A 12,026-nucleotide genomic window follows, 5' to 3' on the forward strand; every position below is an offset into this window, starting at 1 on the left:
AAAATAGTAGCATGCAAAAGTAATCAGTGGTGGAAAACTCAAAGACAGATGAAGAAAACAAGAGGAACAGATCCAATAGCAGTGATTTTATGAATAGACTATTCCACCATCCACTCATTTAAAAGACCCTCATGAGGTCTTTTTTTACAGCAGGCTATGAATCATCTTCATGATATCTTTAAATGGATGATCAATACTATATTTTCCCATAAAATGTTTGGTTTGAAATCCGATTTTAAGTGCATTAGAGTTTTTGTCCATGGAATGGGTGAACGCCATAATAAATTGTCATCAAATATGAAAGAAATATAGCACAGATTAATTGCCGTACGTATTTATGAGTCCATAAAATACCTCACAAACGTCCTGGCACATTTTTGGGATACCAATTTGAACCTTCAGAAAAGTTAAAAGCATTAAAAGAGACTGTTGGGTGATTTATTATCAGAATGTTTTTAATTGCCGACTCAAGCAGACTCTCAGGTAGTAGAATGGCTGTACCCATCATGAGCATGCTTTGTATGTGTGTCACTCTTGATATACTTTACATATTTGTATTGACTTGGGAAGATTAGTTGTAAATTACCAGGACCTGTATATGATGATCTGAGCTTTCTTCAAAGAGTAGGTCCCAGTGGCACAGAAAAAGAAGTCTCTAGAATAGTTATAAAACTCAGCTTTGGGGATATGAGAGACCAGAGCTAAAGGGAAGATAGGATAATGCCATAACGAAGAACAAAATGTGTATGGCTTGAAGCTCCTTGTTTAATGAAAGCCTTAAAGTTAGTTTATGGCAATGAAATCTCTTAGAGGGAAGAGTAAAAACAAGGACCTTCAAAATCAATGTATTGTAATAGCTGGATTAAAGATGGTCATGAGAGTCTAGTCAACAGGGCTTGAAGCCCCATACCATACCCCTTTAACATTTATCTAGAACCACAATTCTGTCTCTTTGTTGAATAATCAAGAAAACTTCTGTGGAGAGAGAGTTCAAAGTGCTGAGTATGTGGTTTATAGATAGGAGATCTGGGTTCCCTTTCCAGCACCAAATATGGTCCTCTGAGCACAGGCCACCTTAAGATACAAAAATACGAATAAATGGCTCTGGCCTGTCACAATGGAAAGGAAGGACATGGTACCTTGCCCCAGTGGGTCTGTATATGGTGTCTGTGTTTTACAGTCTTGAGTTTTCCATAGGCATTACCTGCCCTAGATCTGGTTTTCAAACACTGTTCCCTGGTTTTCCAACCTAAACATCTGTTCTTTGCTTTTTCTTTGATTCCCTGAATCAAAGAATCTTGTGCTTATCATCTGAAAGGTGTCACCATTGACAAGATAAAATAATGAAGAATTTCATGCAGGAAAATAAAAAAAACACTTTGAGAGTAGGTTGTGAAAGTACCAGATGCTTTAAATCCCTGATCTTGAAAGTAGTCATAAGCTGGATTCCTCTATAACCAGACTTGGTACATAGACATCATCCATCCTGGTTGAACTTTTAAAGATAATTTTTTCTAAATTATGTGTGTATTGTGTATTTTACCCATCACAGTTGCTCTGCTTGCTCCTTTTCTCTCAGAGACACACCAGATCTCTAAACTTCCCAAAGCATTACATCAGCTCTTCAGCCTAATGCAGATGGCTATAAAAATATAAAATAAAGACCCTGAGCTTGTGTGTTTAGAGAGATGAATCCATATATAAACTCTACTTAGTCAGCTCCTATCCTCCCTGAGTAATCAAAGTGGATTTGCTCCATCCAAATGTAGTTAGTTGGCTGTGTCCAACTTTGTGTCTGAAATAGGATTTTTGTGGAAAGACCCAAAGTTGAAAGGTCTGAATTCTCGTCCTTAGTTATCTACTGAATTTATGTAAATTATAAATATAATAAAATTATACCTTTAATTTATCACCTCTCTAATTTCCTTATTTTAAGTCTCGAGCTGGAGAGATAATACATCAGGTAGGGCTGGAGAAATAATACATCAGGTAAGGAACTTGCCTTGCATGTGGCAAATGTAGATTCAATTTCTGGCACCCCATATGGTCCCCAGAACCTGCCAGAAGTGATTTATGACTACAAAGCAAGGAGTAACTTTTGAATACCACCAGGTGAGGCTCAAAAACCAAAAATAAAAACAAACAAAAATAAGTATCATTGCTAGTTTTATATAAGAGAAAGCATAAATGTTTAGGAAAGACGACAAGTGCAGAGAAACAGACTATCATTTTGAGCTCTAAGCTCAGAAGTGCACCTAGCTTTCTAAGCAACAGGAATCCCTGCATTCAGTCGAATATTTCTATTTTATCCAAAGCAGTTCATTTTTTCTGTTTTTACCTTCTTGGCAAGCAATACCCAACACCCTCATCTGGGAAGTACTGTCTTTTAATTTTTCTCTCCTGATGCCAAAGTTGCTGTTGACACTCTCTAGGTGCTTATTGCCTTCCCAATCAGAAGCCCTGCACACTACTTCCGTCAAAACAATTAGCCTTCATTTCAGTTTCACTAGGAGAGACCTGCAGTGACTGTGCAGGATAAATTATAGATGCATCTGTCCAGATGCACTTGTTCGTTCATGCATAGATTTGAGGAAATTTCATTCTTCTCAGTTCAAAAGCCGTCACTTAAAATTCCATACTTAAAAATATAATTGAGTCCCTTTTTCTCTCTGTTATTACACTTCTGTACTCACACACATTCCATCTGTGATGTGATACATTTGAAGTTGATTTGGGCATTTCTTCTTAGTTCACCCCCTCATCGTAAAATCTCTGTCATTGTAAACCATTAGAAAATGGTGCCTAATTGAACCCCAAACTGTGCTGACTAGTTTTCCTTAAAAATTTTTTTGTCGTCCTGCATTTAAGTTTATTGTCAAAGTCACTTCTACATTCTGTCTGCCCAGGACCTTTAGGGGCTCTTAAAGTCAAACCATTGTGAACTTCTAATAAACCCTGTGGAATTGTACTCTCTTTGCTCCAGATAGAGCTTTAACAGTTTACTTTGTTCCATATTTGTTTTAATGAGCAGCTAGAGGAAATATCAACCATGTTACATAATACAACAAAGGGCTCTATAAGATGTGTTTTAAGTACTTGAGGTCAACTGACTCTTTTAAATGAATCTGGGAGGGTATTGGATAAGTGCATTCACTGATTCCCACAAAAGCCAATGTGTACCCATACACAATTGGGCATTCCCCTTTTTAATTCATCCTTTTTAATTCATCAGTACTGAACAAAAGCAATGAAAAGTCAGCAAAGGAGAGAAGCCCAGGCACTCAACTGCAAAGAGGGTGCTTGTAAGGGACAGGAGAGTGGATTTCCGGACTGCTCTCGACAACAGGCTTTCCATGAAGCACCTGAGGTTTTTTTGTTTGTTTGTTTTGTATGACAGAGGTTGCTACTGATTTAAACCTCAAGTTATATATATATTGTTCTGAGGACTCAGAATAATGGGAAGAGTAGGTGTACATTTTCAGGGTGCCCTACAATTACACACACACACACACACACACACACACACACACACACACACACACACAACAATCAAATATGGCCACAAAGGGAATGTTTGTAGTGGGTACAGCCACTTCTGGGGGTGGGGGGAGATATATAAATCGAAGTCTCATGGCCTGGAAAACCCTACCAATGTCAGCCAGCGTTTCTTGGGAAGACATTCTGGAACCTTGCAACAGCTCTGAAGACAACAGAAAGAAATCTCTGAACATAAAACTTGCCCTTTTGTTCCTTTTCTTTTTCTCCATCAGAAAGACACTGAGGTATGTTCAGATTCCCCCCTAAATTACTCCACCACTGTCCTTCCTCTTGCTTTTGAAAAACCACATTGCTTTCCTCTAATCCTAGAGAGCAAAGACAAGAAGGAGGAAGGCCTGGAGGCTCGGCACAGCACTGATACCGCAAAGGTCTTATAAATCAGCTGAAAATCAATACGTTCTATATGGTACTTTCTCCTTTGCAACCAGACCGCCAGGGGACAGAACTAATGCTTTTCCCTCCACCCCCATTTTTCTGTCATAAAAAAAAAAAAAATCTGCTCAGGGAGGAGTGGGCAATCAAAGTTGCTGAGTAAGTATTTCAACAACCTAATTTTATTACTTTACAATTGACATACCTTCCCTCTGGAAATGTTTGCAATTAATTAATTAGCAGTAATCTTCCCCAAGGGACAAATTTAATGAATTCTCTCCCATTCTTACTTTTCAAAAAAAAAAAAAATGCTTAGATGTTCTTCAAGCTGAAAATGTGTGGATGGCTCCAAAGTGCATTTTGAAAAATCAAGGGATCTATTACAGTGTATTTTTATCACTAAATCAATCTGGTGAAAACTATCATTCTTTTTCTAACTAGGAATTTCTGAGATTGAAAACAAGGTTTCTACAAGGTAAAGACCCTCTTCAGCCAAGAAGTCTAGCTGGATGTTAGTGTTTGGGATGGAGAGCCTCTTGTTGATTTCTTGGCTTCCAGTCATTAAGCTCTTTTTATGCTTTCTTCAGAATCTGCCAAGAAAAAGGAAAAAAGGAAAAGAGCTGCTAAAAGAGGGTGAAGGCCTCAGGGCCTACCAAGCTTTTCTTTGCGAGGTACCAGGCATATTGGGACACCCTGGATCTTGTCAGGTTGCTGGGCATCCTCCTGGCCTCCTAAGAATCTAGAGCATCTAGGGCAGAGCCAGGGCTTTCTTGCATTTCAACTAGAAAAAGAAAAAGGGGTCCTTGGAACATTTCCTAAGGTGGAGTCAATACCTAAGGTATTGATACCTTAGATACCTAAGGTGGAGTCAAGGTGAGAAGATCCTGGAATCCTGGGGAGTTTTGTAAACTACAAAGCAAAGTCAACTAGTGTCTAAGGCAGCCATAGTATCACAGCAAGGCATTTATCTGCGTTTGAACCTTCTTATCCTATGTGGTCCCCTGAGCACTGTTACAGCCCCCAAAGCAATCAGCATCTTCAGCCGTGAATAATTTTTCTTAAAAAAATAAAAATAAAAAAAGGAAAGGGTAAGACTTCTAGAATTTCTGGTCTGCAAACTCCAAAGCCATGTTCTACTCTCCTCAAGGGATCATCAGAATAACCAACCCTCATCAAACTAACCAACTGGAAAGGCCCTAAGGGTCAATTCACTGAGCCTGGTGTTGGAGACTTCGAATAGGCTGAGTCTAAATATTTACAATGCTTGGGGACTGAACTGCAGGAAACACAGCCCTTTTTGGACACCTATGAGCTCTTAGGCCTATCAGTATCTTTTTGAGGACTCCTGAATGGAGGGAGCTGGTCAAACCCTTGGGCCATGGTCTGGGGTCCTCGTGGAAAGCAGGGAACTGGCCTCCCTCCCACGCGCTGAACCGCGGCTCGCCAGCGCCACCCCCTAGCAGAGCGCAGCGGCTGCAACTCAACCCCGCACCTTCCTCCGGTCTCCCCATCCTCGCTAGCTCCCGGGTGGACTGCATAAGGGGTGCACTCGAGTTTTCAAGGAGCCCCACCCCATCTAACACTTGGGGATCTTGCCCCAAGTTCCAGAGATGCCCAGAGTTAGTACTGGAGTGAAATTTGGTCTCGCCGGGGACATTATATTCAAGGCCCCGGCAAAGGGAAGTGAAGCCTCCACATCAAGGTCTTGGCCAAAGCCATTGCAAGGACAGCGTGTTCTAATGAGCTTCCTGGGGAGACTGGGGCTAGGAGCCAGATCCAGTAGGACAAAATTGGGTGGACCATTGGGCTCCACCGACACCCCAAGAAGCCCCTGGGTTCGTGGCCAGAAGTAACTTTCCTGCAGCGGAGAAGCGGGGCGCAGCCGTCTCCCCGGAGCCTCTGCGCTCCCCCACCTGCCGGGCGTCTCACCTCCGCTTCGCCCACCCCAGCTCTCTCCCCTCCCCCGCGCGCGCTTGGTCTCTTAGGCTCCGCGTCTCTTTCCACTCCCGCCTCTTTCTCCCGCTTTCCTTTCTCCCCCACTTTACTCCTCCTTTTGCTCCGGTCTCTTCTTTTGTATTCAACCCTCCCTAGCCTCCTGGCGGGCTTCCACTGGGGGAAGAGGAAAGCGCGCAGCACCCGGGGTCTGAGCGGCGGCAGGGGAAGGCGTTATCTTCTGCTAACTCCGGGGTAATTTGGGGGAGGTTGCCTGCATGCGCGCGCGTGAGCTTAAAAAGGAAAGGGGTAGTACCCAACACCGAGCGGAGAAGGCCAGGGTCTTTGACGTTCCTCGCCTGCTGCAATAAACCTCCCGGAACAAATATGAGCTCGCGGGAGAGTGCACGCGCGCGCACTGGCTGGCAGCGCTTGGCAAGCTAAGAAGCCCCGGGCCCCACGGTCCGGGGACCCACCCGGCGGCCCGGGATTACCGTGACGTCATATTGAGTCTCTGGCCACCTTTGGACTGGGCGATCCCCCCCTCCCATCCCCCGGAGCTGCACAGCGCCGAGCCACGCCGCGCCTCACCTGGCCTGGACCCTTTGCGCGCGTTTGGGGAACCTGCACTCTCTCCCTCCTCCTGCCCATCCATGGGCCCTTCTGTCTTCCGGACCAAGCAAGCCGGAGAGGCGCTTAGTGGAGTGCAGAGCTCGGCAGCTGGGCTGCCCTTGGCTCTGCCTCCCTTTGCGCCCCGCGCGTGGAAGATCGGGAGCTGGGTACCCGCCTTAGGAGCCGAGGCGGCGCACCACTGAAAGTGCAGACCCTCGGGGGCTGAGGCTGGAACTCGCCTGGAGAGAGAGAGAAGCAGGCCAGGAACTGCCACCATGTCCTTCCCGCACTTTGGACACCCTTATGGAAGCGCTTCCCAGGTAAGTGGGTCCTGGTGTGAGAGAGCAAGCTGGGTGGAGAAGGTGCCCAGTGCAAGAAAGTGTTTGCCCCAGAGCGCTCTCCCCTCCCAAGTAGTTCTTTTTCACTGGGCCAAGAGAGCTGGGACCAGAATGTGATACCATCGAGGTTCAGACTAAAGCCACCAGTGCTTGCTGGAAAATCGTGAGCCCTGAAACTTGGGCGCCCGGACCAAGAGCTCAGCGAGGTGGGTGGGGTCTAGAGGATCTTTCAGAGAGGCCTCCTCTTAGCTATCCAAGGGAGCCCCCGGAAAGTCTCAAGGGGGGTAAGACCCCCTTGTCCAGAGCGCTGTGCATCTCCCCTCGCGCTGCTGCTCCTCTCTGTTTTACTGTCGTTTGTTAATCACTATTTCTTCCCAGCCCCCTTTCCCTTCCTTGGGTTGATGGGAACTGTCTTTTTTTTGGGGGGGGGGGTTTCAATTTTCCGGAGCAGCAAGGGTGCTGTGCATAGACAGGGGATTCCTGGGGGGGAAATTATGGGTTACTTATCGCTGTTCTCCAGTTGTGCACCCTATGTGCATCCTAGCCCAGGTTGACCTCTGGTCCACTTTGTGATCTTGAAGAGGACCAAGGTCTCCTGCTCTCTCCTTATCAGGAACATAGGCGTTAGTGCGGGACTTGAAGATGGGCTCTCAGGCCTTTGAAATCAGACCCTAAATGGGGTGGGGCTGAGGGGGAAACTGGCCTGCATCTTTTCTGGGTCTGAAAGCAATCCCATCACCCCGATGCCCCGGGGACACTGGTGTCTTAGCAACCGCTTGGATCGCCGATGGGGCAGTTTGGCTAAATTGCATCAGTAGATAATTCCAGCCTCAGGTCTCAGCAAACGGGGACTTTTAGTTCAGGTTGAAAGAACGGACAATCCTCCTGAATCCCGGGTCCCTGAACTTCTACACTCGCTCTCTCACCCCGCGCAGTTTCTGGTGTCTGCAAGTTCCGGAGCCACTTGCTGCGACACGTCCCCGCGCTCGGTCCCAGATGTAGCTGCAGGCTCTGCGCAGGCAGCGGCGCTTTGCTGCGCCCCGTATGAGAACCGGCTGCTAGGCAGTGCGCGGCCCGAGTTGGGCGCGGCCTTAGGCATCTACAGAGGCCCCTATGCGGCCGCAGCTACTGCCCAAAGCTACCCTAGCTACCTGCCCTACACCTCCGAGACCCCCGCCCTGTACGGAGCGCTGGTGAGTACAAGGCCACTGAGATGGTGGGGAAGTGCAGGGCATGAAATTCATCTGTCAAGAAAAAATGAGGGGAAAAAGCCCAACCCCAAAGATTGTGTCTAAGGGGAGGAAAAAAATCACAATTATCTCACAGTTTGCAAACATGCTGTTTAGGAGTGTCTTTATTAATCCCATGAGGTAGGCAAGCCCTTATTCTGCGTAGTATGCAGTTGAGAAGACAGAGCGTAACTTAAGGTGGCCAAGGACAGGAGATACAGAGAGGAGAGGAAGGCCTAGAAGTGTATTGCTGATGTAGGAGTGAAGTGCCATTCCAAGTAGTGACCCTATTAAAAAGGGTGCTAATTCTGCACCAGCAATTCTGCCAAGTGTTCTTTCTTTTCAGTAATTTGTCAATTTGTTATTCCCATTTCCCCAAAGGGAAACCAAGGCACAGAGTGCCTCAACTGTCACAAGATAGCTTGGAACCAAACTCAACCTCACAGCCCAATTCTCTCACACCACCTCCTTCCCCAGTGGATCCCTGATTTTTTTTTTTCCAGAATCCACAGTATGAATTTAAGGAAGCTGCTGGGAACTTCACTCCAGGCCTGGCACAGGCAGGTGCCTACTACTCCTATGAGCCTACTCTGGGGCAGTACCAGTATGATCGGTAAGGTGTGTTAGACTGGCATTGAAAGTTCTGGGACATGCTGGAATAATCAAGGCAGATCATGGTATTGGGGGGCACATATTAGGGATAGGAGGAAAGGAACTAAGCATCACTTCCAGACTACTTCATTTGCAGATTCCTGCTCCCATGTCAGTGAGTAGACTCACAGATCAGGTATGTTCCCTATTCCCCATGCACCCCAGGTATGGAGCTGTGGAGTTGAGTGGAGCGGGTCGCAGGAAGAATGCCACCAGAGAGACCACCAGCACACTCAAGGCCTGGCTCAACGAGCACCGCAAGAACCCCTACCCCACCAAGGGGGAGAAGATTATGCTGGCCATCATCACCAAGATGACCCTCACCCAGGTGTCCACCTGGTTCGCCAACGCGCGCCGGCGCCTCAAGAAGGAGAACAAGATGACCTGGGCACCCAAGAACAAAGGCGGGGAGGACAGGAAGGCAGAGGGTGGGACAGAGGAGTCGCTGGGCTGCTTAAATGGTGATTCCAAAGGTATCAAAAATGCTCACCATCTCACCTTAAGGGGCTCCCAGCCATCCCCAGTTTGGTTCAGTTTTTGAAAGCCACCCTATACATTCCCTTCTGCAGAAGCTGCTTGCTTCTCAGCATAAATTTTTTTTTAATGAGACCTACTTTTATGCGTCCTTGCTTAGCCTGGTTCTTGCATACATTTTGCCTATGCGGTTCCTCTGCCTGCAGATTCTTACTTACACTAATGTGACCGTGACCGACCCCCTTCCTCTGCTACCAAAATCTTTCCAGGCCATCCAAGCTGACCCGACCTCCATCTATTCCCCGTCATATGCAGCCCTTCTTTCTTCCTTTGTGAAATTTAAACTTAAGCACCTGGGAAGTACTGGACACTACCTGTCCCTTCGTCCCTTCAAGAATGTCAGCTCCATTCAGAAGTCCTCCATCACTGCTATTTTTCTTAGCCTGTGTCTAATTAATGGCGGACATCTAGTTGATTCTCAGTAAATATTTGCTAAATTAAATAATAGATTCCATCCCTCTGTGGGTGTCAGAACTAGGATTTAAAAAAAAAAACAGCTTTCCCTAATTTTTTCCCTGTTAAAAAACTGTCAACCTGATCCAAGGGGTTTCAAAGGCCTTGGCTGACTGTAGTCCTACTGTTCTGTACTTCTTGGGGAGGTGGATCTTGCAAAGGGTGGGTGAAGGGCTGAGGCAATAGGGTTCCCGAGGTCCAAATGTTACCTCGGGCACTTGTAGAAGGTGTAGCCAGTCCGGTGAATTACACGGATTGGCCAGGCACTTCGTGCTAAAAGCTTCTCTGGGAGGGACAAGACCACAGATTTTTCCCTGGGGTGAGGGGCTTTTCTCACTTGCTTCTGGTTTCCTGCAGATGCCAGCCAAGAAGCTCGGGGACTCCGGCTGTGTGACCTGGAAGACCTGGAGGAAGAGGAGGAAGAGGAGGCCGAAGAAGAAGCAGTGGCCGCGGCCACGAACAGGCTAGCTGTGTTCCATAAGGACACGCAGTCGCTGCTAATGCCCTGCGCTGCCACTCGAGAGGATAGGCAGAAGCGCAGGGAGTGCGTCCTGGCGGCGTCCCATTTCTCCTTCACTGAGCCTCGGGGGTCCGGAGATGCAGACTTCCTCCAGGCCGAGCTAGAGAGTCCCACGTTGACAGTGCAGTACGCCCACAGTCCGAAACCCCGCATCTGGTCTCTGGCGCGCACAGCAGCCGCCAGCACTTTGCAAAGTGCTCCAAGCCCGCCCACACCACGCAGTCCGGAGTGCCGCCATCTGATTCCCAGAGAGCTCCCAGGCTTGAGTGCCAGACCTGCGATCTCCAGAGAGTCAGTGTGCGAAAAGCCTCCCCGAGTAGCTAAAGCCTTTGGAACGACCACATTTGCCCTGCAGGGACCTCCGAACTGTTCACTGACTTGTGCGCGGCAGGGGAACCCTGCTGTGCCATGCCAGTATCCTTCCGGAGCTGAAGGTAGTGAGTCCCCAGCGGCACGCTGCAATGCCCATCCCAAATGCTTCTGCCCCACTCTGCCGACCCAGCCAGGGCACACACTGTGTGAGGTCTCTTAGGCAGGCCTTGTACCAAGATCGTCCCATGGTCCTCTTAGAAAAGAAAGCATAGGAGAAAAAGTCTGGTTTCCCCCTTGTATTAAAACTACCAGGGACTGACTCAGGTTGGATCCTCAGCTCCACCTGTGTCCTGAGCACCACTTAGGAGTGATCCCTGAGTGCAGAGCCAGAAGTAAGGCCTGAACACCACTGGGTGTAGCCCCAAATGAGCCAAATTACAATACTTGAGTGAGAAAGTTAGAATCACTTAAGTTGTCTTGTCAAGGAAACCCATATCTTGGGCCTCTTGTCCAGTCTTGTTCTCCCGCAAATGCCAGGTAGGTACCAAGATTACCCACAAAGTCAGCCTGCCCTGGCCAACCCCTGCTGTACTTCTAGAAATATCCATTGAAAAGGGTCGAATACTTGGACCTTCTTCATCCTGTGGGAACTGTTACTTTAGGATCAGTGAGCAGATCATTCTGTCCAGGGTTGTAGCTTTTATTCATCTTGGAGAACTTGATTCTCTTAGACTTAGCCCCAGGCTTGTTGTAATTGCTCCTGCTTGTGCAGTCTCCCCTGCCCAGTCCCTTCTGGTGCCAGTGAAAGAAATTCCTTCTCCCCTCTGTACATTCTCCAAACATCAAGCCACCTCCAGCAAATTACTGTCAGAGACTGCTCTTTGCGGTCATTTCTCCAAGAATTAGATACTGGTTTCAAAAATTGGGTTATACTGTTACTTGAATTTTCACATAAGGGGTCCAAATGTTACCTCAGGCAAGCAAATTGCCTCAAGACCTTTGATTCCCTTCAGAGGAGACATGACCAACCTCCATTTCCTCCACATCACGGGCACACTGGCCTTCGGGTTTTAATCAACCTTTCCTCTCTCAGCAGGTTAGCGCCATCGCTGCGATTTGCAGGGGAACCTTGGAAAGGAGCCCTCCTTTTCGTACTCACCTCGCCAGAGAAAAGACTTTCACAAGAGACAAACACAGAAAACCACCTCCCAGATCTTCTTGCATGCTGAGCTGAAATCCTGAGCTCCCAGGAGGGTGCCTAGGGGGAAGGCTAGCTGGAAGGTTTGGGGATCTGCCCCCACTCACACACAGGGACCCAGACTTCCCTCTTCTTGATTTGGGATTGAAGCTGCTCCCTTTCCTGTTCACTTCCTCCTTCACCCCTCACTTTGTAACTTCAGCTGATCACGTGCATCTTCTGCCCTTCCTACTCCTTGAGTCCTTAAAAATAATCCAAATGAATTCAAACTGTGTGACCTGTTTGTGTGGCCAGTGGCTGGATGGGGTAGAAAGAAG

General features: G+C 47.5%; 1 protein-coding gene across 1 annotated transcript; it reads left to right on the top strand.

The window, feature by feature from the left end:
* The first annotated feature begins 6,749 nt into the window (after positions 1-6,749).
* Positions 6,750-11,667, top strand: IRX6 (iroquois homeobox 6). The gene is made up of 7 exons (XM_049787400.1): positions 6,750-6,794; positions 6,889-7,096; positions 7,647-8,005; positions 8,545-8,654; positions 8,858-9,165; positions 10,037-10,633; positions 11,605-11,667. Exons 1-7 carry the CDS (start codon positions 6,750-6,752, stop codon positions 11,610-11,612), a joined length of 1,635 nt encoding a protein of 544 aa, XP_049643357.1. The 3' UTR covers positions 11,613-11,667.
* Positions 11,668-12,026: the final 359 nt, after the last annotated feature.

Source organism: Suncus etruscus, chromosome 14 (genome assembly GCF_024139225.1).
Source record: "Suncus etruscus isolate mSunEtr1 chromosome 14, mSunEtr1.pri.cur, whole genome shotgun sequence".
NCBI lineage: Eukaryota > Metazoa > Chordata > Mammalia > Eulipotyphla > Soricidae > Suncus > Suncus etruscus.